This window comes from Excalfactoria chinensis, chromosome 15 (genome assembly GCF_039878825.1).
Source record: "Excalfactoria chinensis isolate bCotChi1 chromosome 15, bCotChi1.hap2, whole genome shotgun sequence".
Lineage (NCBI taxonomy): Eukaryota > Metazoa > Chordata > Aves > Galliformes > Phasianidae > Excalfactoria > Excalfactoria chinensis.
The window spans coordinates 11,023,635-11,050,829 of NC_092839.1; the positions used below are offsets into that span (position 1 = coordinate 11,023,635).

At 46.5% G+C, this 27,195-nt stretch overlaps 1 protein-coding gene across 1 annotated transcript in view; it reads left to right on the plus strand.

Annotated features, from left to right (window-relative positions):
* Positions 1-887: 887 nt before the first annotated feature.
* Positions 888-27,195, plus strand: part of BMP7 (bone morphogenetic protein 7) — a 38,079-nt gene continuing 11,771 nt past the window's right edge. The window contains exons 1-2 of the mRNA XM_072350060.1: positions 888-1,407; positions 22,273-22,465. Coding sequence (XP_072206161.1) covers positions 888-1,407; positions 22,273-22,465 — 713 coding nt within the window. The remainder of the gene's footprint in view (positions 1,408-22,272; positions 22,466-27,195) is intronic.

A 27,195-nucleotide genomic window follows, 5' to 3' on the forward strand; every position in this document is an offset into this window, starting at 1 on the left:
AGCGCTACCCAGACTGGCCGGGGCTGAGGCTGCATTGCTGTATGTGTTACACACACGGAGTTAGAAACCCAGTGAAATCAGTGCTTAGAAAAGTAGGCAATGCGTTCCCAGGGCGTTGCGCAAAGGTGTGCAGGGGCAGCAGAACGAGCAGGGGACAGAGCAGGGGAACGTGGTGGCACGAGGTGCCCGAGCAGGTCGGAAGGTGCACAGCACGGGCGCGATGCTGGGTTTGCGGCTCTGAGACGCCGAGTCCATCGCCCCGGCTGCATAAATGCGCGCGAGTGCGAACCGCTGCGTTTGAACTACTTGGGAGCCGCGGGATTTGCGCCGGCCGGGCACTGCTGCGCTCTGTTTGCGCGCACTGACGGCGTATCCGCACCTCCAAACTCTGCCTCCGCTCAGACCGCCCGCCCTCCTCCCCTCCTTCCCTCCCTCTCGGGGCGTCTTCTCCTTCATCACGTCCACGTTAATGCGACCGCCGGGACCGGCCGCCCTCGCCCCGAGCCAGCAGCACACGTCCTGCCGAGCAACCTGATCGTCGGCCGTTCCCCCTCCCGGCGGCAGCGCGGCTTTGCTCTCCCCAGCGGTTTGCAGCGGGCAGACGAGAGAGGAGCGCGTTGGGTTCCGCTCCTGCTCCTCCCACCAGAGCCACCCTCCCGCTGCCTCTCCGCGGAGCACGCAGCGCACACGGCTCCGCCGCGCCGTGCGGGATCGACCGCGGCGCTCGGGCTCCGCTCCCGGACGCAGCGCTCTCGCTCCGCTCCGCTCCCTCCTCCTCTCTCGGCGTCCCATGGGCCGGGGCCGCCGCGCAGCCCCCGCCGGGCCATGAGCGGGCCGCGGCTCCTCCGCGGGGGCCGGCGGCCGGCACCGTGAGCGCGGGGCCGCGCATGCCGGAGGGGCGCGTCCCCCGGCGGGGCAGCCCCGCGCCCCCCGCGCCGCCCCCCAGCCGCCGCCGCCGCCGCCGCCGCCTCGCCGCGATGCCGGCGGGGCGCGGGCAGCCCGCCTCCTGGCTGCTGGTGCTGGGCGCCGCCGCCCCCGCCCTCTGGCTGCGCTGCGTCCTCGCCGACTTCACGCTGGACAACGAGGTGCACTCCAGCTTCATCCACCGGCGGCTGCGCGGCCCCGAGCGCCGCGAGATGCAGCGGGAGATCCTCTCCATCCTCGGCCTGCCGCACCGCCCGCGGCCGCACCTCCACGGCAAGCACAACTCGGCCCCCATGTTCATGCTGGACCTCTACAATGCCATGTCCGTGGAGGAGGGGGCGGCGGGGGCGGCGGCCGAGGAAGGCGAGGGCTTCTCCTACCCTTACAAGCCGATCTTCAGCACCCAGGGGCCGCCGCTGGCCAGCCTGCAGGACAGCAACTTCCTCACCGAGGCCGACATGGTCATGAGCTTCGTCAACTTGGGTGAGTGCCCGGGGCCGGGGCAGGGCCGGGCTGCGGGCAGGTGGCGGGATGGGTGGTGAGGATGGGCGGGAGAGATCCTTGGAAGGTGATGGAATGGGTCCTTGGAAGGTGATGGCGTGGTGGTTGCGAGGCCACAGTGCGTGCCCAGGTCTCTGGCTGCTGTCCCGGCACACCCGCACACTGACCCACCGAGCACTTTACTGGCTTCTCCACCGGATGGTTCCGTGCCATCATTCCGAAAGCAGCCCTGCAGGTAGGAGCTAAGCCGCTGGGCTCAGCCGTGTCCATCCTCACTGAGGAGGACACAAAGTCTGCGGGCTCACGGTGCTGCGGGACACGGGGCCACCAGGACGTGGGGCTCCCAGCGTGTTCCCAATGGCCTGGGAGCATCCCGCAATAAATCCTCACTCACTCCTGCAGCTTTTTCTGTTGTCCTCCATGAGTGCCACCAACTTGTCTCTCTTCCCAAGCACATGTGGATGGCTTTATGCAAATGATAAGAAGTTGGCATGCTTTGTATGTGGCTCGCTAGGCCTCTCTAATTGGATGCTACAGCCCAATCTGACTTCTATTTGCTTGCTGTAGATTGCACACCCGTTTGGACTGACTTGGCCAGATTTGAGTAAAATGCCATCAGGGCAAGTATTCTATTTTCAATATATAATTACAGACCATGTTTCACTCTGTCTGCTTTTAGAGCTCACCATACACAGCGCTGAAACCACCACATGTGCAGACTGTCTGCAAACACCCGACACAACGCAAGTAGCATTTCCAAAACAAGATCCACTCACTGGTCCCAACCCGAGAGCAGAGCAGCGCATCGCCAGCATGTAACCCGCTGGGGATCGCAGATGTTCTTATCACCCATAAACCTGTTAATGCCTCACTGGGTCTCTGGGCTCAGGGGCAGCATAAACCTCCACCTCTCCAATCCCAGAGCTCATAGTGTCGCTATCTGCAAAGCTCAATGGCAAACAACAGTAATTACTGGACACTGCAGCCATCCCAACGCACGTTTTCCATTACATGGGATGCTGTGTGAGACCTCTGATTTGCACAAGCTGCACCTCCTCATTGAATGCCATAAGCTCTGCAGCAGGACTCTCTGAGTTATGTTTGGCCTAGGGACGGTGCTCTTTGGGAGGGCTGATGCTTTCCATTTACAATTATTGTGTTTGCCTAATCACTGCTAGATACTTAAGCTGGTCAGCAATGATACATTTAAAACCAAATATTTGAGCAGCCAAAAGTATGAATGGTGGTCAAATATTTGGCTTTAGAGATAAGAGTGATCTCGCAAACATTGTTCTGTGTGGGTCCTGGGTCATACACGACGTACAGACACCCAGAGCACAGAAGACAAAGGATGTGGAAACAAGCATAGCAAAATTCACACTTCTGCGAGTTTCAGTGGAATGGAATGCACAGAATTTTAGTGGAGCAGATCACATACCAAGTGTGTAAGTAGCAGTGAGGGACATGCAGCTCTGTGCTGGTACACAGAGCTGCGGCTGCACGGCGCTCCCGTCCTGCACTGCTGGCATCAGGAGAGGCCTTCCCTGCATCCTGTGGAAGGGTTAAACAAAAGGAGTTAATATGCTGGTCCCAAACTGCTTTGAATACAAATGGTTTGTGATTAGAGTGGAACCCATCCATAAACAGCAAATAAACAGGGATATGTCTAAGTAAGAACTTCCTATAAGGCGGGTTGTGCCCCTATGAACTGCGCACACTCAGTAATCCGTGTCCCGACGTGATGTGATGGCGATGGTGGATGGACCCATTTCGACCTGTTGTGTTTTGTAGTTGGCTTAGAAATCTGGAAGCGTTCCCTATGCAACGTACTGTCAGCACGGTCAGCGAGATGTAAGAGCGCAGGCAAAACCCAAAGGCTTTAAACAAGACAGGTGGGATCCTTACCAGCAAGGTACCTCTCTGAGGTTTATCTGCGCTGTTTTGTTCCCTTGTCAACAGTGCATGCCAGGGCGAGTTTAAAAAGGACATAGATCCGTAATAGCTTTTCTTCATCCCTGTGCACACCTTTCATCCCATTATAGTCATTGGTCTTTCATCTTTACAGGACAAAGACAGGCTTGTTTAGGGATGTTAGAATGAATTAGCCCGGCCACTCATGTATATAGGAAAATGTAACACCTACTTTGATGTGTACAGTGTGCCACAACATCCAGGGAAAATTAGAAGCTCTGTTGTAGAACTGATGCTTTTTGGGAGACATTTTGCAGTGATCCCTTTTACACCAGAGCTGAATTGCTGGACGCAGGCTGTAGTAAACTGTGTCCTACTTTTGTGAGAGCTCCTCTGTGAGCATTGCGTTTCACAGGTAGGCTATTATTACTATAGCAGAGCCATTGCAATGAGGAAGTGTCACCGCATGATCAACCTTCATCTCAGTTGTGGAGGAAATAAAAGCGACTGAAGAAATAATAATTCTGCATTTAAATAAACAAAGTGTGTTATTCCAGGCTTCCAAATGCTCATCTACAAATACAGGTAGTTTTGTGTTTGTTTGCTGTGTTCATATTCCCATCTACCTATTCTAGTCATGCAGCTTTGGAGGAAGATGTGTCAGACATAAAGATTTACACTGAAAGGCTGCCTGGGTTGCATAGTGAAAAAGAAAAAAAAAGACCCAAACCAAGCACAAATACACACTGATTTCTATGGAGATGCTGTGTGTATTTATCCCAAGGAATTTACACTGGGCATTGGCAGGGAGGAACCCAAGCACAGGTGCTCCATCTCAGGGTTATGTTGCAGGGAGCTTCGTACTAAGCATGTAAAATTCCTGTAAAATCTTGACAATTAATTAGATTTAGATTTATAACCAGTTAATTCGCAGGCGACATTTTGTATTAACTTACACCTGTGCTAAGATGGATGAGGAATGGATTTGTGTCAAGAATGAATTGACGTGTAAATTAAAAGAGAGTTTAGCCACAGTGGTCTGACGAAGCCAGTCAGTTAATTGCTGTCTAATTTTACACAATTTATTACTGCAATTTCATTAGCTGGGATTCCATTTCAGACCCACGTCCAAACGAAGTTTACAAGCGGATCCATTTTAAGCACTGAAAAAACGCAAAACATTTTCTGCATCCGTTTAATTTCGAGTTTATAAACAGCAGCTGAAGAGTAAACATCCTCTGCCTCACGCAGACCCTCGTCTAAAAATAATTGAGCTGTCCTCATGCGGGTGATCCTGACTTGGTAAACAGACTCGCACTGAACGTTTTCTTACAGCCTCGGCACAAGTGCTGTGCAATTTGTTAATTTGTCTCGTGGTTGATTATAAAATGAACAACGTTGCTTAATCCTGGCGAAAAAATAAGGGGGGCGGGGGGGGCGGAATTAGTCATTCTTGGAAGGAGCACATCAAAGTGGCTTTTGTTAATGTAAGTGAAGGAGCTGAAGAGCCCCCAAGTTTCCTTTTATTTCATACCATCTGGCTATCCTTTTTGTTGACAAGTGTTTGGCATGGGGAACCATCTCCCTGCCCTTTAATAACAGGCTTTAACACTGTAGGGTATTAGAAAAAGATTCTATAACAGTTAAAAAATTTCCTTCGGGGAATACTTTATAAAGTGAGCACGGGCTGCAGGCATTTGCAGCTGTAACCTGGCTTGTGTTAAAATTTGGAAGGGGCTGCCTTGCATTCCAGCTCACTACAGGCCTTCGTTGGTGTACAGCCAAAGGTTAATATAGATGTCACACAGTTTTTCTTTGGAGAGCCTCAGATATAAGAGTACGCGTACAGCTGTGTTTTTAGTAACCCTTTCATAATCACTTCTTTTAAACCTCATTTTCCTGCTTATATAAATCAAAGATTTTCAAGGATATTTGACCTGGATTTGAACTTATTTGATCTTCACATATTTCCCACTTGAAACAAAGCAGATTAAATGTTAGCCCCGAATGCCTGCTCGCCATCACATGGCTGTGGCCACGCACAAGGCCGAGCCCTCGGCTTCCTCTCCCCTCCGCCCGGTGCTGATGTATCTCTCCTGCCCAAGCAGGTACGCCCTGCAGGCAGCGTGGGTGCATGCAGCACTGGGTGCCATGGGAGCAGCACGGCAGGAGGCCTGCAGCTGGCATCACCACAGCAGAGCACCGCCTGTGCAGCACGCAGCCGGCAGGTCTCCTCTGTGCACCCAGCCAGCTCCAGGGAGCAATTCATCCCTTTTCAACTTGCCTGCTGCAAGGAGCAAGGGGATAAAGCTGAGGCTATAGTCCCCCTTTGCTCGTGTTTCTGTGTGCAGGGGAAGCCCCCAGCCCTGACTGTGGTCTGAAAGGCAAAGCGCTGCTGCTCAGAAGTGCTCTGAAGGAGACGAGCCAGAGGCAGGGTCTTGTGTGCCTGGAAGAGCAGCTGGGCACGGGCAAAGCATGCAGCACTCCTCCTTAGAGCACCACATCCCCGCTGCCCTCCTGCATGGCAGCTGGAAGGGCCCCTGTGCAGCAGCAGGGTTTTCTGCTGTAAATGAGCTTGAAACGCTTTTTCGGGTTGGAGCGAAGGATGCGCGATGGAACGTCGTACAACAGGTTGGAAACATTAATTAAAAAAGAGATTATAACTATTAAAGCCCAGTCAGGGCTGTTGACAGGCTCCTTTTAAACAGGACACTGCTATGTTTTAGTTTAATACATTCTGGCAGTGTCACTGGGGTTAAGGCTAATACTGGGATGTGTGGATCCTGTCATGTTATTGTCAGGAGGAATGCAGGGATTAGGTTTAAAAGTGGCGGTGGGCAAGTGGTGCAGCTGTGTACACTTATTATAAAAGATTTAAGTCCCACTGGTAAAATCAATATATTAAATTGCGAGAGCCTCTGTTTTTAATTAGTTTAAATCAAATATGCTGTTAGTGCCATTATGGACCAAGTGAGGAAATGCTAATATTTATATAGAAACTGTTAATTTGTGGTTAAAATGATAACACATTTAGTTTTACACATCTAAATCGTCCTAACTTGATGAATACCAGCGAGACGTTGCAATGATGGATGAAGTCATCTGAGCAAGAGCACAAGTAAATTCTGATAGCAGGCAGATAAAGGGTCAAAATATCCACTTGAGCTGATTACAGACATAGATACATAAAACGAGCTATTAGATACATACCTGTTTCCCTTCTAAAGGGAAGGAATTTCTAGAAATGAGGGAGCTTTTAAAATTAGTTTCAGGCTGGAGATTCCCATTCTACAAATGTTTGAAGTAAATGGGGCTGCTCGCTAGGCCTGATCATGTGGATAAAGCTTTGCACATGCACGTGTTTGGGAAATGGAAACCCGAGAGAAAATTCTTGGCTAGGGCTTCATTGGGTGTAAATGGTCCTAATTCCACCGGAGCTGGCCCTGCGGTCCCATTTATACAACTGTATGTCCAAAGTAATCCCATTAAACTCCCGCTTGATTTACACTAGCACAACTGAGAACAGAATTGGGCCAAAGAAATGCCCCTGTGCTGAAATAATGAGCATGCAGTAGTTTCTGCTACAGCTTCAAACAGTTCTCTCTCCTAATCTTGACATTGTTGTTGAGGGAGGTTTCCTTTACCGCCAACAATCAAAACAGGAACGAGCTCCTATTAGTCGTTGCTTATCATTATTAGCTGAATTTGTGTTGTTGAACTACAGCTGAATTCCCATCTATTGCAACAAACAGAACTGAACAAATAATGTTTGACAAAAATGTGAAACCGATATTTCTTAATGTAAGACATATTTCACATGGAGAAACTTCAGCGATGAAAGATTCCTGGTATCAAAATATCTGAATCGCAGTACAAATAAACAGTGCCTTGTAAAGACTGCGGGGCTGAATTCCGTGCTGGAGGAATTCCATTGAAGGCAGTGGAGTTGTGCCAGGAGATAAGCTGCCATCCAGGTCTTATTTGGCGTTTGTGTAAAACCAGAAGGGCTTAAGACTTGGTTGGTAAACACTTTTGCTAAGAGGAAGGCGCAGGTAGCAACAAGAACCAATTCCAATTGCAGCGCTGCACGTTTGTGTCGACTTCATGATGAAGTCGGTGAAAATCCTTTAGTGATCCAGACTGAGTGGATTGAATTAATGGCAACTTTGAGACTTCGAGTTTTAGTGTAATTGCTTTATTGTTTTGGAACCGAGATGCTTCCAATCCAGTTCCTGTGCAAACATGTTTAACGTGTGTTAATGTGTTTCAAAACCAGACCCTCTCCGCAAAATTCTGCTTCTCATTAATTGACATCAGTAGCATGGTACAGTATTTCAAAGCACTGGCCAAATATAAACTGTGTTTCTAATTTCCTTACTTTCCTGTGTTTGGAATGCCAATGTTAATTTGTTCCCATGCAAGAGTGCGAGCTGCCAACCACAGCTTTATATAAATGGCTTTACAGCGCGGGGCTGCCAGCACTAAATGATACTTAGCAATTTTCATGACATTTTGCATTTAATTCTTCTATGTACGTGTGAGAGAAAGAGAGATATATGGGATGCTGAACAACTGCACAAACACTGATGGTGGAGGCGAATGCGTGAAGTCATTTATCCTTTCCTTAGCTATTACTTCATGCTTCTCCCCATTGCAGCTTTTTTTAACAGCCCATCAGATATTACAGAGCATTTTCCCCATGCCAGGACAAGAAACGATTTAGCAGTGAGTTTTGTTGCAGACTGCAGACCACTCTCTGCCCACTCCTCCCTCCCTACCCCCCCATGTTAGTGACTAATAGATGAGCAGAGGGGCTTTTGTTTATGTTGTTATTCCATCATTACGGACTCAGTAGTAAGACTGTGCTCTTGCTTAGCATGAAAAAGCACGGAAAGAAAAAAAGCTGCTTTTTTAGCAGTAGAGGAGGATCCCCTGATTAAAACTGCCACAGATAGTTTTTGCTTAAAAGAATAGGTGTAGCCAAAGAAAATCACCCGCTCTCTTAAGGACATTCAAGCATCACCATCGTTTCATTGGCACTTTGTACATGAAACAAACGTGAAGCTCCATTTAAAGAAATTAATCTTAAGCTGACGATGACGAAAGCAAGGTCTGTTTACGTGTTTCTCCTTTTGCTCCTGGAAGAGATTCAAAATACAGACTGTTCACGTTTCAGCGGATCCCTGTTAATGAGTGCTACGGTTTATCTCTCAGTTCCCCATTTTATTGGAACAGGTGCAGTGTCTGCCATCTGTGCCAGCGCCGCGCTGTACCAACAAACAAAGTGTTGTTTTGGTTCACTGGATTTAAAAGTCTCCAGAGAGTAAAGAAATGAAAGAGAAAGAATTTAGAAAGTGCCCAGTGAAGGAAAGGCACTTCAAGTAATGCGCTTTGTCACTCAAGCCTTCCCGTAAATTACCTTCAACTATTTCTAAACTGTCTGAAAAATTGTATCCGTGGAGTATTAAGTTTCTGCTGCGTCTCGGAGGTCGCCTGCTATTCTTCCCCTTCTTTATCTCACTGCCATCGCTTCCAAGCACGGCTCCTCTCTGGGCACATTGAATCAACTTTTACTGAAGTTAAAAATGCTGCTTTTTCTCCAAGCAGTGTAAATGTGCCGAATGGGACTGTTTCTGATTCTGCCTCGTTTAAAAGACACTGCAAACAGTCAAAGCTTAAAGAAGATTACGCTGTAATTAGACAGACAAACTCATAATTATTTAAGGGCTAAAACAACAACAGCAGCCCTTTCAGGCTCATTTTGACAGTGTTTATCCAGTGTATCTGGAAAGGCTTACAATTAAAGTGCCTGAAGGGTGGGGATGAGGTTTTTCAGCATGCAGTCAGTACTATCAGGCCCACCTGGCCTGGGAAACTATGCGGGCTTTGTAGTAGAGAAAATCCTTTAACTTAGATCTTCATGGCAAGCTCTTAAAAGCAACCTTCCTTTTAAAAAGAGAAAAGAAAAAGAAAAAGAAAAAAAGAGGAGAGGAGAGGAGAGGGGGGAGAGAGGACACTGCTTCCCTCTAAATAATAATTAAAGCAAGCACGCGGCCTGTGAGGCTGTTTATGTGAGGGAATAACACTGTGCTGCTCAGGCTGACAATCTCACAGGGCACCATGTTTTAGAGTTTTGCCTGCTCTGCCCAATCCACTTTCCAGTGAGCAAGAAGTTCCCTCTGCCGGGCTGCAGCCTCTCAGTGCTGCTGCTCCCATCCCACCAGCGCCCGCAGTGCTGGTCCTCTGCTGCTGGCACGGGGCTGCTGAGGGCTGACCTCAGTGCAGCTGAGGCTGTGGGGGGCTGGCACTGTGCCTTCACCCAGGTTTGGAGGTTGTAAATCACCTCAAGCTTTGACTCTATTACAGCTCCTGGGCCAAAGCTGCCTTGGCCACCTCGCTTGGTTGGCACCGGTGCAGCTGCCTCCATCCTCCCCTTTTACCAATTGTTCTCTCCACAGCAGAGTGGCAGTAAAACTTATGAAAAAAAAACTGAAAGAACGCTGGGAGAGCTACTAAAAATGCTCATAAAATAATACAGCATCAGTAGCTGGGAGTCATAATTCAGGAGAGACAAGTCTGACTGAGAAGGGCTGGGAGCAGGGCTGGTAGTGCTTTCCTGCTCATGTACCTGAAACGGCCACGGCCTCTAACGTGTCCTTCAGCACCCCAAAGGAAAGCCAGTCCAGGTTTATCGTGCAGATGGAAGGCAAAAGAATGGCTATATGTAAGACTTTCTGAATCCTCAAATGCTTTTGTATCAATACTCCAGCAGCAGTTTACTTACACCAGCCCAGTACCTTCAATACCATGAATGATGAGCACTCAGTGCTAGCAATCCCTACCAGTACCTCCCCTACCAGCACACTTGGTGCTGGCAGTCTGCTCCTCCCCTGGCTGTCAGGGTTAAAACTCATTGCTTCTTTCACCCAAAATATTCGGAACATTTTAATCTGGCTATTTTTATTTGTTCATTACTGTGCAGTAATTATAATCCCACTGGGACTTTTTAGATGTTAATAAAGAGCACTGCACATCATTCCTGCTGAAGCTTGTGTGGCACTATAAACATCATGCTGAGTTTAAGTTCCCCATTCTGCCCAGATCCTGAAAAAATCCAGTGATGGTGTAGAGAAAGGAGAGCTTTTTTTTTGTTGTTGTTTAACAAAAAGAAATAAGGGGGAAAAAAAAGAAAAAGGAAGTAACTTCAGCCTCACAATCTGCTAGCTACATAAAGCAGTAAATGTTCAGCTGAGACAGGGGAAAACCAGAACTGTTGGAGATTGGTTGTTTCCTTTTGGAGGAAACAATAAATGTGCCCACTTGTATTTTAACAGCATTACTACCAGGCCCCCTAATTACACAAATATACTTGTAAGAAACTGCAGAAGAGAAGGGCTAAAGAAATAAAATACCTCAGCCCAGCTCCTGCTCTTCGACTCAGAAAGGAGCTTTTGGTAACCAAAGGTCTTTAAAGGTTGGCCCAAGTCAGAAGATGAAGATACTTCAGCGCTCTGTGACGAATCATTTGTCTTTGAGACAGGTGAAAAGGAGAAGTGAATCAGACATGTGGTGTAAAGCTTCTCCTGTTGGTGTGAACACTGCTTTGACCTCCGAGTACAGCAGTCCCTGCAGCTCAGCGTTGCAATTAAATTACAAGAATATCAGAACTGCATATCCCCAGAAATCTCAGACCGTTACGCTGCATTAAAACCTAACGCAGGGAATACAGAAGGACCTGAGGGAATGCAGAAACATGCTGAAGCAAACCCCGAACGTTTCTTTAGAAAACAGCAGCTGTCATTCTGCTCATTAGTCCTCAGCTGTGAGATGAAAGCCATTTCACTGAGAATATTACAGTGGGGGAAGCAATTAAACCAGCGTGTCTAATATTCAGAAAGCTCCTTCCCATGTTGGCAGTCCAGCAAGAAGACGGTGGCTGGAGGCTGAGCTGGAGCAGATGAGCTGTGTTGCTGCTTCTTGGGAGACACTCATAAATGCCATAATCTCATCTCAGTGCTATTTTTAATAATGGTACACACAGGCCATGAACTGTGCTCCCTCCATTCATACCAATGCGATGTGAAGAGTGTGTATGACGACAGCTGATCTTTTACCCCAGAACTGCAATTGCAAAATTGCTTTTGAAGACAAGAAAGAAAGGAAGAAAGAAAGAAAGAAAGCCAACAGAAAACAAACAGAAAATGCTGTTGTTAGGGGCTGACTCAGGAGCTGGGTGGCCCAGCCCTACCAAGAGGCTCAGTGTCAGGAATCCAGTGCTGCGATACGGGAGCTGCTGTGTGGCATGCAGGGCGAGGTGCTGCTGATGGCACCAGTGCTGTTATCTTGTGCAGACATTGCTCTTGTATAATACAGATGGTGGGTGGGAATTAAACTGAAAATAAACCTCTTCGATGAGTTTATGCCTGCAGCATTGGCCACCAACATCTGAAGTGTACAGGGGACACATGCACACACACGCACGCACTCTGTACATGTATATTTATATATATATATATGTCTTCTGAGGACATTTCTGGAATAATAGTTGGAACTTGCCATCACTTGAGGACATTTTACATCTACCAGCAGAACTACGGAGGAATGCAATCAACTAATCAACTTACTGATCTTTAATATTCATGATTCTTGGAGCCTTACACTACATTAGCAAAAGAATAAACAGTCATCTGAATGAAATGTGCTGAAAAGCAAACCTCCTAGAAAGAGGAAGGTTCATATGCGGAACCATGAGCCCCATCACAGGCAAAGCCATGCAAAGCAATGGCAGGGTCAGAATACAGAGCACCTGAAAAATGTGCAATGGATGTAACAGTTTGGGTGCGAGGGAAGAGCTGTGTTGCTGCAGGATTTTCCCCTCTGGGGCTCACGGACCGGACCTCCCCCCTCAGGAGTTGTTGCCCCTGCACAGCAGCTCCATCTCCCTGCACTCTCCTGGCCGAGAAATGTGCAGATGTTTGTGACTGCACAGGCAAGCTCAGAAGGTCCGGCCTATTGCGGGCTTATGGCACTGCAGGGATTGTATACATTCCCAGTCACAATTTTGCTGATTACAACGGAAGGCTGAGATTCTTATCTGACAGCTGAGTGTCTGATACCTGCTGGTTATTTTGTAATATCCCACAAACTACTTTCTCAACAAAGCCAGAATCTGGGATTTAAGCGAAGAAATCCAGCAAGTCGTACGTTTTCAAACATGGAAAACTGGTTCTTGGATTATTTCCCTTTATCAGAGTGAACCACCAGAAAGGCTCCATTCCAACTGCCTTCCTCCCCAGTAGCCTGTGCAGGTGGAGACCTAAACTTTGGAATATTTGGGGGGATGCTGGTGTTGTTGTGGCATTACGTTACTAAAGAAGGATGAATTAGATCTATGTTATTTATTTGGGCGGTTGCTCAGTAGATGAAAGGAAGCCTAATGCAAATGAAACGAATAAGCACTGAGGGGCCAATTTGCAGTCACTTCTCCCTTATCACAGCCAGCGCAGAATTGGGCACATTCCTTTGACAAAAACGAGGCATTTGAAGATTCCATCAACTGAACTTTTTCTTTCAAGTGTTGCCAGTAGATGCACTATATATACATGTGCTTTTAAAAGACTTTTATTTTGAACTCAAGATGTGAATCTACGGTATTAAGGAAAGCAGAACAATCCTTTATTTAGCTGCACCTGCACCTTAATGCCTAATGAGTTTAGTCTGATGGAATCCAGACCTCAGGAAGGATTATAAATTCTCATTTGATTTCATTTACTTCTAAAATACCTTAAACCAGCTGTACCAGTCTAGAATCCAGACCTTCTTTCTCTATCAGTTTTGCAAATGTTGTTGAATCTTTTGCTGTATTAAGGAACTTTATGTTATACAATAATACCCCAGTAGTAATAGGGAACAGAAGGTGAGTGGAAAGATAATTAGCACGGAGGCAGGAAAAGCACTTGGATGTGAGTGAAGTTTTTATAAAGTTCTTTGTGTCATGGAAGCAAAATTTAGGGAAAAACTGAAACTAAGTTAGTAGGCAACATCCCCTTGGTGAGAAGGCAGAGGAGTCTGTCCTGGCACACAGCGGGTATCAGCAGCACGTTCAGCCATTGCTGCCTGATTTGTATAAACACATCTGAGATGCCTGGGCTCTGACCTTCCCAAGATTACCGACTCAAGCTGTTTGTGATGAACAGTATCTAATGTATCAAATACATCTGAAACCTTGTTATTTTGCCCAAGTGTTGTTACTGGAATGCAAGAGCATAACTTGATGCTGTCGCATCTCTACAAGATCGAATCACAGCATCAAAGACTTGTTATATCCCTTTTTCTTTCTTTGCATCTCCTAAGCACATGCCTGCTTGCAGATCGAGGTGCCTGTGCTGCAGACTCCCAGCTTCCTGCAAAGGGGCTCAATCCTTCCCTTGGATGAGAACAGGGGCAGACACTATGAGAAGACTGGGGCAGCTCACAACACGGCCAGGCCCAGCAAACCTAACCCTAACCTGACGCTACCTTAAAGCTGGCTTGAAATGTTGCAGGGAAACTTTCTTCCTTCCCACCTAAGATGAAATTTGGTCCAAGCTGAAAAGCAGCTTCACAGCTGGAATCCTTCAAGAATTACCTTTTTGTTTCCAAATTTGCATTTCAACCCAAACGTCCCATTTTCGGTACCCTGGCAGTGGTAGTCTCTCTCACACTGTCTCTTATCTCCTCTTATCTCCCCTGGCTGAGTGCCCACGATTTCTGAACAGATCTGCTCAGCCACTTCTCCCCGTCTTTGGCCTGGGGGATTTGTTTCCATTCGCTCAATGCTGCGTACAAACAGACAGAGCCAACTGCTGGTTTTTGCATCAGTGATTTTTGAGAGGCCTCCAGATTACAGGAAGCACCTTGAGCCCCATTTGTCTGCTGGCTGGACAGGGGGATTATTATTTTTCTCAACGAACTGTACTGTCACTAACTGCAGCCCCCCCACCCCCATCACCCTGCTCCCTTCTCTAGAGCAGTGCTGCCTTTGCCCACGCTACAACTGCTACCTCAGCCTCCCCCAGCTCTGTGCTTCCTTCCCCTTGTCCCCAGGACATCCCTATCTCCTTGACCTTCTGATGGCACCGGTGAGATGTGTGACTTGCAGTTCACACCTAATGCTGGTGTGGCTTCCTGGCGAGGCTGGCCTTGCCAGATACATTGCACTGATTTCACAGCACATGAAAGCAATCTTACCATCCACTGAATTACAAAGACAAAGAAAGAAGTGTAGCATTAGTGGTCATTACGCTGAAAGAGGGAAAAGAAAAATGTATTCCTGCATCTCTGTATACCTCCCACACTGCTTTCAGAGGTCTCAGGACTTCAGGGATGCGTTTGACATTAGTCTGTCTCTACCATTAGGCTGCACGGCTCCGTGCTACACGTTATGGTGCAGACAAGGATAAAACAGGAGTAAGACTGTGTTTGGTAGGCAGCAAACCTGGCAGCTGCTCACTATGGGCAGTACATGATCCTTGCAGGGAGCTGCAGGAGCTCCCAGCTCAGAGCTGCTGTCCCACAGAGACAGCAGGCCTGGGCTGTTGGTGGGGCAGGCTGGCACAGTTAAATACCAGCCTTGGTTAACCACGCTCCCAGTAACTGTGTGAGAATCTGGGATGTTTTGAGACAGCCATAACGCTGGGCAGCTGGGAGTGCATGGAAGGAGCCAGGTTTTGCAGCATCACTGCAGTTTCCAGCTTGCCTCCCTGGAAAAATGCCATTCCCAAGGTGCTGGGAAAGGGCTTATTGCTAAATGCAAAGCTCTGGTGCAGCACTGACCTGCATCCCCTTTCCCAGCAAAGAGTGGAATGAAAAATGGAGGTTTGAGATTCCTGGAAGGTGAAGGAAAGAGAAGGAGTCTGTCTACGGGAACAATTTAATTCCTTCCCCCCCCTTTTGCATCATCCCTTTTCTCTGTTCCCTACACACCCACAGTCCTCTCGAACTACTGTACAGCAGCTGCTGACTGACAGCAGCACTGTTCTACTGTGTTTTGCCTGCTAAGGCTCTGAATAAGGTATTCTGAAGAAACGTCACTCTTATGCTTCCCTGCTTATTTTACTTTGCTTTCCCCAGATACACACACAGACAGAGCAAACTCAGCATCAGGATTCGCACCACGGTCGGTCTGTTTACTATTAGGAGAGTTTTGTGTTCACAGCGCAGTCCCCTGTGTAAATTTTTCACAATACTTTTCATCTAGTCTGGCTGTGATTTCAGCAGAGAAACCACAGCATAAATGGGTTCTGATCAAAAAAGAAAATGAATTACCTGTGCATAACATGCCCAGATATCTCATGGATGCTCTTTAAGCAGAAATTGCTTAACCATCTAGCATTGCCTTAAAGTGCCTACACCAAAATCCCAGCAGTGGAGCAACCCCAGATGCAGAAGTGACATACATGCTTCGCTGTCCATTCCCTCCCAGTTGTCTTTCCCTTTTGCCATCTACTGTCCTAGGGAGTCTTAAGTGAAAAGCCTCCTGGGCAATGCAGCAGCACCCTCTCATCCCAGGGCTCCTGGGAAGCCAGCAGCTTGGCATCAGTCTCCCAAGCCTTGCTGAGCAGGCATGATGCTAAACCTACCACCAGAACATCGGGAAGAGCCCAGGCTTATTCTTAGAGAAATACTCATCTCTGCTCTGAGCAGCCCTTGCTGAAGTTCAACTGAGTCAGGAAGAACTTGCTGCTGCTTCGGAGATAATTAAACCCATCTTCCCTCAACCCGCTGTTTGTACACGCACAATGATACCATTGTTCAGAGTCATGCAACACATATGCTGCCATTAAAGTGTTTAATCTTGTAGTACAGTATTCCATTATTTTTTGGACATCTGTACATGATAGAAAGGGTACGTATTAAGGGATTTGTTGACAAAGAAATGGCTAATGCTGATACATGTGTGGACTGAAAGGATCTTTCCAAGTTGTGTTCAGCAGTAGGGAGTGCTGCTTCCCAGGCCCAAAGCCTGGCACAGATGTGATATGCACTGCTGCTATTACCACTTCTGAATTTATAACAAGGAGTCAGTGTTCAGAAGAATTTTGGAAGCTCCCTGCTGGGTTTGTGGCTAGGTGGTCTTATTGGCAACACCACCTTCATGCTGAAAGCTGGAAAAATGAAGTGATGGGAAAAGGAAGAATATTAACTCCAGAGGGCTTTTTCCCTCACTCTCAGAGCAAAAATGCTGACCCCGGATTGCTCTGCAGCCGTGAGCCCTAAAGAATTTAGAATCCCCCTGTTCCTAACCTCTGGGGCTGGGGATCAGGATTTATGGAGCCTGGTTTTCATCTCACTTGAAATTAATGCATTAGCTCTGATTGACACCAGTGGATGGGACAGGACTTTGCTCTGCCGCACACTGAAGTTACTGTACGACAGATTATCGCCTTCACCTTGATTCACCCAGGTGTAAAATGGGTACAAGGGTGTGAGTTACCAAAATGGTTCCCTTTGTGAGCACTGCGCTGGCACAGAGCAGGTGGAGATGAGACTGTCAGGACAGAGCTTTGCAGCCCAGACCCCTGAGCACTGTGAGTCCATGAGCATAAATGCGAGCTTACTATACAGTAAGTGTATCTCACAGACGTAATCAAGGGTACAATTCTTTTCCCTTTCATTTCTCCAGAAACCCACAGTAGCTCTTTGATAAGTTGGATGCTGCAGCTGACCAATGTAAAAAAAGCCCTCCAAAACTTTTTACCACTCTTAAAAAGTAACAATCCCATCAGTTACGTGCAACCCAGGATATTTGGTCCATTCAGTCTATAGGACTCACAGCACAGACAGGAGCTGACCTTGTCTCTGGAGGCTGTAGAATCTGTAGGACTGGGGACGTTTGTGGGTCCCAGAGCAGCTGGTTTCTAGGAATCTCTGCACAGGTGATGCAAGGGAGTTTCTCAAGGTTTGGGTTACAACCTCTTAAGTTATGGAGGGATTTTTTCTAGGGAAATTCAAATAGCATTTTGCACAGTGAATCAAAGCACGCTTTGCTCTTCTGTGAAAACACCAAGGCTAAAACCCTCAGCCCGCAGCACAAGACGGCCAGCTGTGGTCACCTCGAGGGAAGCGCTGGCTTTCTGCAGCTCTGCAGCTGTCAGAGGAGAAGGAGTTAAAGACTTTCCTATCTGCTGAGCTCACCTCCACAACTCCTGCAGTCCCCGGGGCCAGGCAGCCACAGGGACACTCTGAAAACCTGTTAGACCTCGCTGCTGAAGTGTGGCAGATTGGTTTTGGCATCCAGATCTGCAGCAGGTTTCCCAGGCGAGGGCTGATGTCTCTCCCACGTGGCTGAGGCTGAGGCGAGGGGGTGTTGTCTCATGGAATCTATTTTCCTCTGACTTATCTTTCAGTCTCAGGAATTCAGGACCTTTAATCTATTTGAGATTAAAGTCCTTTACAAATCCCTTCTGGCCTTTTTGGGGAGTAAAGAAGTTACAGACACCCTACTGCACATTCCTTTTGGTGCTTTTTTTTCCCCCCCATTGTAAATTAGAAACAAGTAGCATCCCAGCTCCTGTGATCACTACAATAAAGGAGACGACTATTCTTGAAAGTGCCTTGTAAAAAAATTCACACATTTTCAGGAGAAAGTGTTAACGGGAAATATTACATTTTTACTTCATTAGACATTCCAAATGTATTCCAAGGACATCCTCCATATGTGCTGGGGGAAGGAGGCATACAATTACCAAAGCTTTCACAGTTTGGCAGCCTGAGCCTAAAATCTGGTGTTTACTTCGCTTATGAAAATGAGGCTGTTTTTACACCTTAGAAAACGAGGATGTAAAAAAACCCAGTTTTATTAGGAAAGGCCTCCTGTGAAACCCATGGAAACTGCTGAAAATATTTCTACTGTCTCCCCTATGGAGCATTTTTGACTGTATTACCAGAAGTTCTTGATGTCGACCATTACAATTTTTCATCTCCGTACCTCAATGTTTTAAGTTTTGCACTGAAGAAAGTACATGTCAAAACAAGTGCCATTTTATCTTCATCTTCTCAGTATTTTTTTATCTGATACTTGGCTACGTTACACCTGAGAACACGTATCCATCATGTTTTAAACATCCTCACTGTTGCACAACTATGCCACCCTGCCTCCTCTTGCATCACTACAATGCCAGAGCTGAGTTGGTTAGGAGAAACAAAAGACTAACAAGAGATCAGAGCCTTGTCTGTGTCAGTAGATGGCTGCAATCTGCACAGTACTCAGATCGTGGACAGATAGTCAAGGCCAGACTTACAGAGATGTTGAGCTTACTTGCATATTTGCAAGGGAGGTGTGTCAGATGTACCGATAACCAGTAACCTCAGGTATGTGCTCACTTTGTTCACATCACCTTAATTGTCCTTACACATTTTGGTGCCTTATTTTCTCACAAACTTGTCATCTTTCTCCACACCACAGCTCTCAAGCTCCAACATCTCGGCCTTTTCCAAAGGACAATGTCAAAGGGAGTGCCCAATGGTCCCCACCTACTGTAGCTACAATTAACTGCCACACTCGCCATGCCACTCTTGACCCAAGAGGTGTTTTGCACTGGCAGATTTTGAGCTTTGTATTAAATTAGGTCATAAATTTGCTCATAGTGGTTGTGCCTCCAGAATAGGAACCCACTTCCAGAAGTGAGGAGAGGTAGCATTGAGATGTGCATCAAATATGACTCACTTCGGATTATTTCATTAGGGGATGAGATCCACTGTTTTCCCACAGCTAAGGCACACTGTTCCACAGCAGAGTTATTTTTCAAGGCTGTTCTTCCTTTTCATATTTTATGATCTTTGACTGCACATCCAGAGCCTTGGCTTCCTCCCCAGGCAGCTGCCCTGCCAAGGCATTTGAGTTGTGGCAGTTTCTGAGCTGGAGTTTCCAATGTTTGAAATCAGGAACTGGGCTAAAACCATTCACCAAAAGCCTCTGGGTGGTAGTGATTAGTAATAGCCCGGGACAAACATGACTTCAAGTTCTTTGGGCAGAAGGGCCATTAACCATAACCAGCAAGCAATCACACTGTGTGATGACTTCTAATGGAACAGTTAACACATAATGGCTGACCAACATGAACTCCATCAGGAATGACCAAAAGCTTCTCATTATGGTAGGTTATGTCAGTAAGGATCACAGGTTTTATAGACCTAACAGAGAAACTACAGCCATATTCAAAGAGATGTAGCAATTCCCTCTATTGTTTCACTTTTGAAATACCATTCCCCTCTATAAATGCCCCTCAACCCTATTCAGACTCCTCAGGTAATTAAGTGGCTGCAGAGTTGTCAAAGGTCTGACTGACACCCATCAAACCCAGGAAACTCTTAAGCACTCCCCAGTTACCTCATGCTGTGGTGCTTAAAGTATTACTGGGGACTACAAAAAGTGCACCATCATATATACTGTACCACATGTTCACAAATTCCAAAGCACAACAGCATGAATTAAGGATAGGATTTCAGTCCTCGTAATGAAGAGTCTTGCTTTTATGAGTTCAAGTCAGACCCTTAACATTATTTTAACATAGATTTTGCTGTTTAATTATGTAATAAGATTTACTGCAGTCATCTAACAGATGTTGATTCAGGGTCAGTGTTTCTCATAAATTAGTTCTGAAAGGATTTGTTACTTCTGGGTCAGCAGATAGGTCCAGAGTGCAGAGAAAAAGAGGAAAAACAATAAACACTGAGTCGAAGGGTTTCTTGGGATTCTTTCTTCAGTTACATATCCACATATTTTCATGATCTTAATGACTATGGCCACAGGAATGTTTGCTTTAACACTAAAGATGGCTCAGCCCAAAACCCTATAACCAAACATCTGCAAAGCATGGGAAAGTTCAAACTTCGGGGCTTTTTATTTTATGACCCTGGCCATTAATTTCTCATGCTACCATGACACATTTTTTTTTCTAGGGCTGTGCAGTGGGGATCGCTGTGAGCTCCAGCAGCACCCAAAGCAGGTCCATCTTTATGCATCTGTTGTCAGACTGTGATGCGTAGCTAAAGCTCAGTGCTGCCCGCTGTGTTTGCTGTCACACACGTACGCTGAAAATTCAGCCTTCCCATGTCTCTGGAAGCAAATCTTGCTATACATGCTATGGTTTGACCTGCCTGTAATCCACCCTGCTGGTGATGATATCCATAATGTAATTAATAACACACAACATTAGAGTCATTCTTCTACAGTTGTGGTTAAAAGAGATACTCCATATTAAAATATTTTTCCACTCCTCTGTCATTTAGGTGCAAACAAATTCCTCTGAGACTGAAATCATACTTGTATCTTTTTCTGCTGCAAATATTTAGGAGGAAAAGGATGGAGGCATATTTAATAGCGTTGCTTGCACTTACAGGGCAGTTTTAGCCTGTCAAGTGTTTTACGAATGCCAGTGACTACTCACAGTTCTCACCCTTCAGGGTATGAGAAAGCAAGTGATCTTCCTGAGGCTGCACTACATGTTATAGCTGTAGGCAAAACAATAACTTTGTTCATTCATTCAGTGCAAGCAAAGGCTGCCCAAACTATAAAACCTTTTGCTGAACTTAATCGCCTCTGTCTTGGAAAGTTTAGGGGTTTCATACCTAAAACACTCCTCTAAGATGAATTCCAGCTATTAGCAAGAGCACTGAAGTATTTCCCTGAGCAGCAATCATACAGTGGCAAACGACGAGCCCTGGACTCCTTGCAGCAATGATGTGCGAGAGGAGGAAGCGCCCGCGGCCAACTGCTGTGTGTCGGCCAGCAGAGCAGTGCTGACCCTGCTCAGCTCCCGTGGGCCCCCTGAGCTGTCCCCACTGCTGGGGGGGCCCTCGCCTGCACTTCAGTACTCATATATGTCTGTACCGCACAGTGCTGTACATTTAAATAGCAATTTCCAGACGCAGGCTGAAACTCCTCTTTTTCAGGAGTAATTCCATTTAAGTCAGTGGATTTACACAATGGATTTACTGCTGCCAGAAGAGAATCAGGCCTGTAGAAAGACACGCATTCTTTGCCAAGAAAATCTCAGAACGAACTACTTGAATTGTGCAGTCGAGCTGCAGGGAGGTCAAGTGGACAGACAACAGGACCAGGACACATGGGAAGTCCCTGGTTCAAGCCTCAGCTCTTAGAACGATGCACGGTGTGACCTCTAGCGAGTCCATCCGTCCCCTCATACCTCTGTTTCCCCATTCCCCTTTGTCTGACTTGTCTATTTAATTTGGAGTTTGTCTGACGAAGGGTGCTGCTCTTTATGTGTTTGGATGGGGCACTGATACCTCTCCTCCCCTCGCTGGGGGACAGCCCCGGAATTCTGTTTCCCCACCACTGACCCTCTACCCCAACAGCCCCAAGCAGTGGCACAGCCCCATCAGGGCGCAGGGTCGATCTGTAGCTCAAGAGCCTTAAAATGAAATCTTCATCCCTTGGAGTGGCACCGAGTGTCTGTAATGAATTCAGCTGGCACCAAATGTGGGTCACCGGCATGAAAAGGCTCGCAGCCTGGAATCCGCACACTCGTGTACGTGGGTGTGGGTCTATGTGTGTGTTTTCCTCTGAGGACCAGCCCTCTCAGAAAGCCCCATCTGTGCCTGTCGCCTCTTCCCACAACAGCTTGGTTGTTATCAGTGGCAAATGTCCAGAGTCACTTGTTAAGCACAGGGCTGCCAAAATCATTAAAACACAACAGTCACCTGTACCAGGCAGTTGTAAAACTGTTTCAAAGACGCTCCATCAAACATCCTGATACTTACAGTAGCCTAGATAAAGTCTTGTATTTCCTACGTGCTTTAACAAACCAAAGGACAGCATGAGATGCTGCAATCTGATATTCTTGCCCTTTTCTGTTGTGGCAACTCACAAGCGTGTTTGATGGTGAGGGGAAAGGGAACAAAGCAGGTGGCTAATGGGCTGTTTTTCTGTTTCAGTGGAGCATGACAGAGAGTTTCACCATCAGCGCTGCCACTACCGAGAGTTCAGGTTTGATCTCTCCAGAATCCCAGAGGGGGAAGCAGTGACGGCTGCCGAGTTCAGGATATACAAGGATTACATCCGCGAACGCTTCGATAATGAAACGTTCCAGATTAGTGTCTACCAAGTCCTCCAGGAGCACCCAGGAAGGTGAGTGACCCATAGGGAAATCCTGATAAAGCACAAGCACAGCAGGTTCCTTCTAAGGGTTACAGCCAATTCTGTTAGATAAATCTGTGCCATCAGCAAAAGGGGTTTAGGCATGAGGGCTGTATGGTGAAATCTCAGTGCTAAGGTCAGCACGTTGCTGCTGTGTACTCAGCCCCAAGGGCACGGGGTGAAGGTGCCCTGGGGCAGGAGGAGAACATGGGTGCAAAGTATTCCAAGCTTTCTGGAAGACCTGCCCTATTCCTCTTGCTGCTTATGGATCTCAAAGTGGTAAAACCACATCTGAATGCCTCCTTTCTAATTGTAGCTTAATTGCTAACTTTTATTACCGAAGGCGTTTGAGATCCCTAATTAACCAAGACAGATGACACCATGCTCTTTATATTGACTGATTGTTCTGTGTGTGCAAAACTACAAGGTGAGCTATTAAATCCATTCCAAGCAATTATTAATGTATGCCAAGCTCCCTGACAAATCCTCCAGGGAACTTGAATAAGAACATATGTTTAATTTTCTCATCTGTTTTTAGTTCCAATTAATCAGTGATCTCAAACCATTTATCAAAAGCACTTAGTTTCACTGGCACGTATTTCTTCTAAATACACAGCCTACCAAAAATGAGATTGCATTTATTTACACAAAAAGTATTCACAGTCACATGCCAGTCAGAAGTTATTCTTTAGGACCACTAAATATGAGGTAATAACACTACAGCCCTAATTAAGGTTTACGAAGAGAGAAACACAAGGGATTTAAGAAGGGGAAAGTCCAAAATGGTAAGAAACAATAGTGCAATCAGGATTCTGGCTTCAGAGTTTTATAAGAGATAATAAAAATGAAAAAAAAAATAAGTAGTTTTGTATTTTCGATCCATTAAAATACAACAGGAGACCTTATCAACATTTTTAAACGGTGAGACATTCAACAGGCTTTGTTGTGTAGGTGTTTAAACTCTGGTGCATGGGTCAAACTCTTGGCTCTTCAACATTTCTAATGACACTTAAAGGGTTTTGAGGGCTGTGATAGTATTCATCTATTTCTATCAAAAAATGATAACCTGAACATTTTAATTAGGGTTTCTAAAAGGAGACGGCAACATGCCATGAACTGCATAGGACCTCTTAGATTCCTCTCACTACTCACATTTACGTTCACTCCATCTTTGGCCCCATTGGAGACAGGAACCTACTTTTGCTGTATTTCTTTGGTAGGTTATGAATGTAAAAGCCTGTGGGGAGAAGTTTTTGCTCTTGGGAAGAGAAGGAAATGTGCTGGTAGATGCTCAGTGTGCCAGGTCTGCAGGGAATGCTGGAGTCAATGTCCTTCCTCATCAAGATGGTGCCAGGGAAGTTCTCCTTCATATCCTGGTTAGCGAGGTGCTCAATGGGGAATTTACTGACAGAACTGAGAACTTAATTTTAAGATGATACATCCACAGCTTTGTTAAAAATATCCACAGAGAGTTCTGTGATGTCCCTTCTGGGGGTGGCTGTGTGGATACAACTGCTTCTGTGAGCTGCCTCCTCCACAAGTTCTTATTCCTAAAGGAAAAAATGCTTGCAAAGGACAGACATCTACATGAGCCACTGGGTGGAAGAGGTGAGGAATCTTGCTAATTATACAGCTGTTCCAGCTACAAGATTAGACGCAATTTTACTGCATCATATTCACCACAGGAACATCTTTTTTAACGAGTGTTCATGTATATTCACCCTCTGCATACATTTTGGCACAGACAATGTTGAATTTTGAACGGTTTGTGCTGAAAAAATACTCCTGTTGGTTTGGATTGACCAAAGGTAAAAATATTGTCACTAGCATTTGTAAAAATATTTGCTCTTTTTCTGCATTTTTCCACTGACATTTTCCAACCAGCCCTGTCACAGATCAGTCATCCAAGTGAGTGTGTCATTGGGCAAGTGGAGAAAGAAAACAAACTCTCTCCAGTGTTGATCAAAAAACACCCATTCGCTTTGATGCTTTTTTGGCTGTTTGTCTCATCCTGAGCAAGCTGGAAAGTCAGCCCCATCCGACGTTGTTAGCAACAGGAACAAAACAAAGCCAAACTCTTCCCCCCCGCCCCCAGGCAAGAGAGTCTTCCCTCGCAATTTGCTTTGTTGATTCCTTACCCTAGAGCATGGCAGGTATATTGGCCAACAAAACAACAGTTTTCCCTCTCCCCGTGCTCTTAGGGTGATAAAATGGCAGCGGCATCTCCCAGCAGATTACTTGAATTGCCTTTCAAGGTCTGAAAACCTTGAATTTCTCCAAGCCTGTGCTCTCCCACAGAGTGCTCTGCATTCAAGTACCCTGATGCAGCATTTGTTGCTCCCCCTGCAGCACCCAGCAGAGGTTGGGGCAGCTTCTAGGGCACAAAGTAGTACTGCATTCAGCTGGAAAGACTAACTAGTGGCTGACTGGGGATCTTTTATTTGAGGATGAAGAGACCATGGGATGTGTGGAAGGCTTGGATTTCAGTTAAACCTCAGATAAGCCTCCAGTTTTGAGATGTGTTGGTGTGCCCTCAATTCAAATAAACCATAAGGACTAGCAACTCAACAATGAATGACTTACTTCACGAGTTCAGACAGGTTGGCAGGTATCTAACCAGCAACGACTCTGTCTGCAGTTTACCGTGGGTGAAGATACAGGTCTAGGTCTTTCCAGATAGATGGCTGCACCCACAACAGACTGCTTCTGAAATTCTCTCCCTCACTGATACTGACACTTGCACACGGGATGGAAGCTCTTGCCTGTCTGCCTGCTCAGTGGTGGGCAGGTCTGTGCCTCACTCCGTGGAGCACTGCTCCTCCCTCTGTAGCAGGCTGCATGCCCCTCAGGACTTTGACTAAGATAAATGATCTCTGCCAGAGCGAAGCTATAAACACAGGTGTTTATAGGCAACCAGACTAAATGATCAAATCTTTCTGTTCCTTCCAAATCTATGAATTCATTGCAAGGTAACCTTTCAAACTAGCAACATCTCCTGTACAAAAAAGCAGGTACAGCATTCTTTAGGCACAAAGCAACAGTTACTCACTGTAAGCAAACAAGTACATTTGTGAACAAAATGTTCCAAATATAATAAACACTTCAAAAACGGTCGATATTTTGACTAAAATAACACGTCCCAAAGCTTTTGTGTGCACAACTTAAAGTCCAGTGACTCATGTCCCACTTCTGTTTGGTCTCCGTGGTTCACTCACCCAAAAGCTTGAGAAAGAGTTTCATAAAGGCAGTGTCTGGGCTGAGGAAGGTGCTGAGCAGTGGGACATGGAGTTCTGCTTGGGGTCACCAACCTTGCTAGTGGGAACTAAAGGCACCAGGAAGCTCCCATCAACATCAAGAGCTCAAACTTGCTCATCTGTCTGCACCTTCCAAAGCTGACATACCTTATCCCGCTTTCATCTTCAATTTCAGTGAACCCAGCACTTGCACTGTGGGGTAAATCCCAACCCCTTTGAAGTGGATGGGAGTTTTGTTACTGGAAAGAATAAAGCCAGGTACTTGACCAGCCCTTAGCAGTCGTAATGTAGTTGCTACACGTTCGCTTTGTGGCCATTGTGGATTTCACAGGCTTCAAAGGCAGCGAATGATTTGGATGCTCATGTTACCAGCCCTACAGAAAAATAAGATCTTGCACGATGAATTCCCAGGTTTGACTTGCAGCTGAAATGCTTTAGCTTGTATTTCAAACTAAGCCACTTCTGCACCTACATCAAACCTGAGCCCCTCTCCAGAGCCCTTTCCCCGTTCATGGGGATCTGTTCCCACGTTGTGGGTTGAAACGTGTAATTTTAGTAACTAAAATGGGCTTAGGCCTACCCAACAGGAGAGGCAGATGTGCCTTCTTTTTGGAGCTTCGTAAAATACCAGTATAACTGTTCATTGGAATTGTGCAGTGAAGAAAGATACAGTCTAACACAGCGTCCCAGCACCAGGACGACACCTGCAGGTACTCTGACGGCATCTAGAAAGGTACTGACAGTAGTTCTGATCTTTTTGTGTGTGTGATGTCTGCACACAGGTCAGTAACAGTCCTCATCCTGTAATGCTTTTGGGCACAGCAGCAAGGGAACTCCAGCATGGAAACCCTGTAGATCTCCTAGGATAGAGCTGCACTTAGCTGTCTCTTCAAACCATTCCTAAAAGCCACTGTAGCCTGCAAAAACCCCCTGACAAGCCCTGAGCAAGCATAGCTCTTCACAGGCACTTGGGATAGCTGCAGGAGGCATTCTGCATTCTCCAGTGGGCTCTTTCTCAGCTAAGCAATGCACTAATGAACAGCAATTCAATATTGAGCAGAAACATCTGTATGTGGAGTGTCTGAGATACGTACATAACCTCATTTCTCTCAGCACTGTTTGTACAAGGGGATTCATAAAGGCTCTGTACCAAACTCTCCCAGTGCCACTTCTAATCAGCGTTTGAAACCCAGATCTCCTTCTCAAACACTATACAGAAAAGGGAAAACAGCAGTGGGGACATGTGAGACAGAGCTAACAATCTGTTGAAATGCTGAAATGAATTTTATTTCTCCCAAGATTCAACATAATGCACACAGACCTGTCTTAGCAGCATCACAGCCCTCAGAAACCACCTCCAGCACTCTGTGCTCCCTGCTGGGGCCATGCCTTCACCTGGGGAAGCAACAGGCTGCTCCACTGGCGGCTGCTCCTCTGGGGAGCATGAGAGGGCTTTTAGCAGGGAAC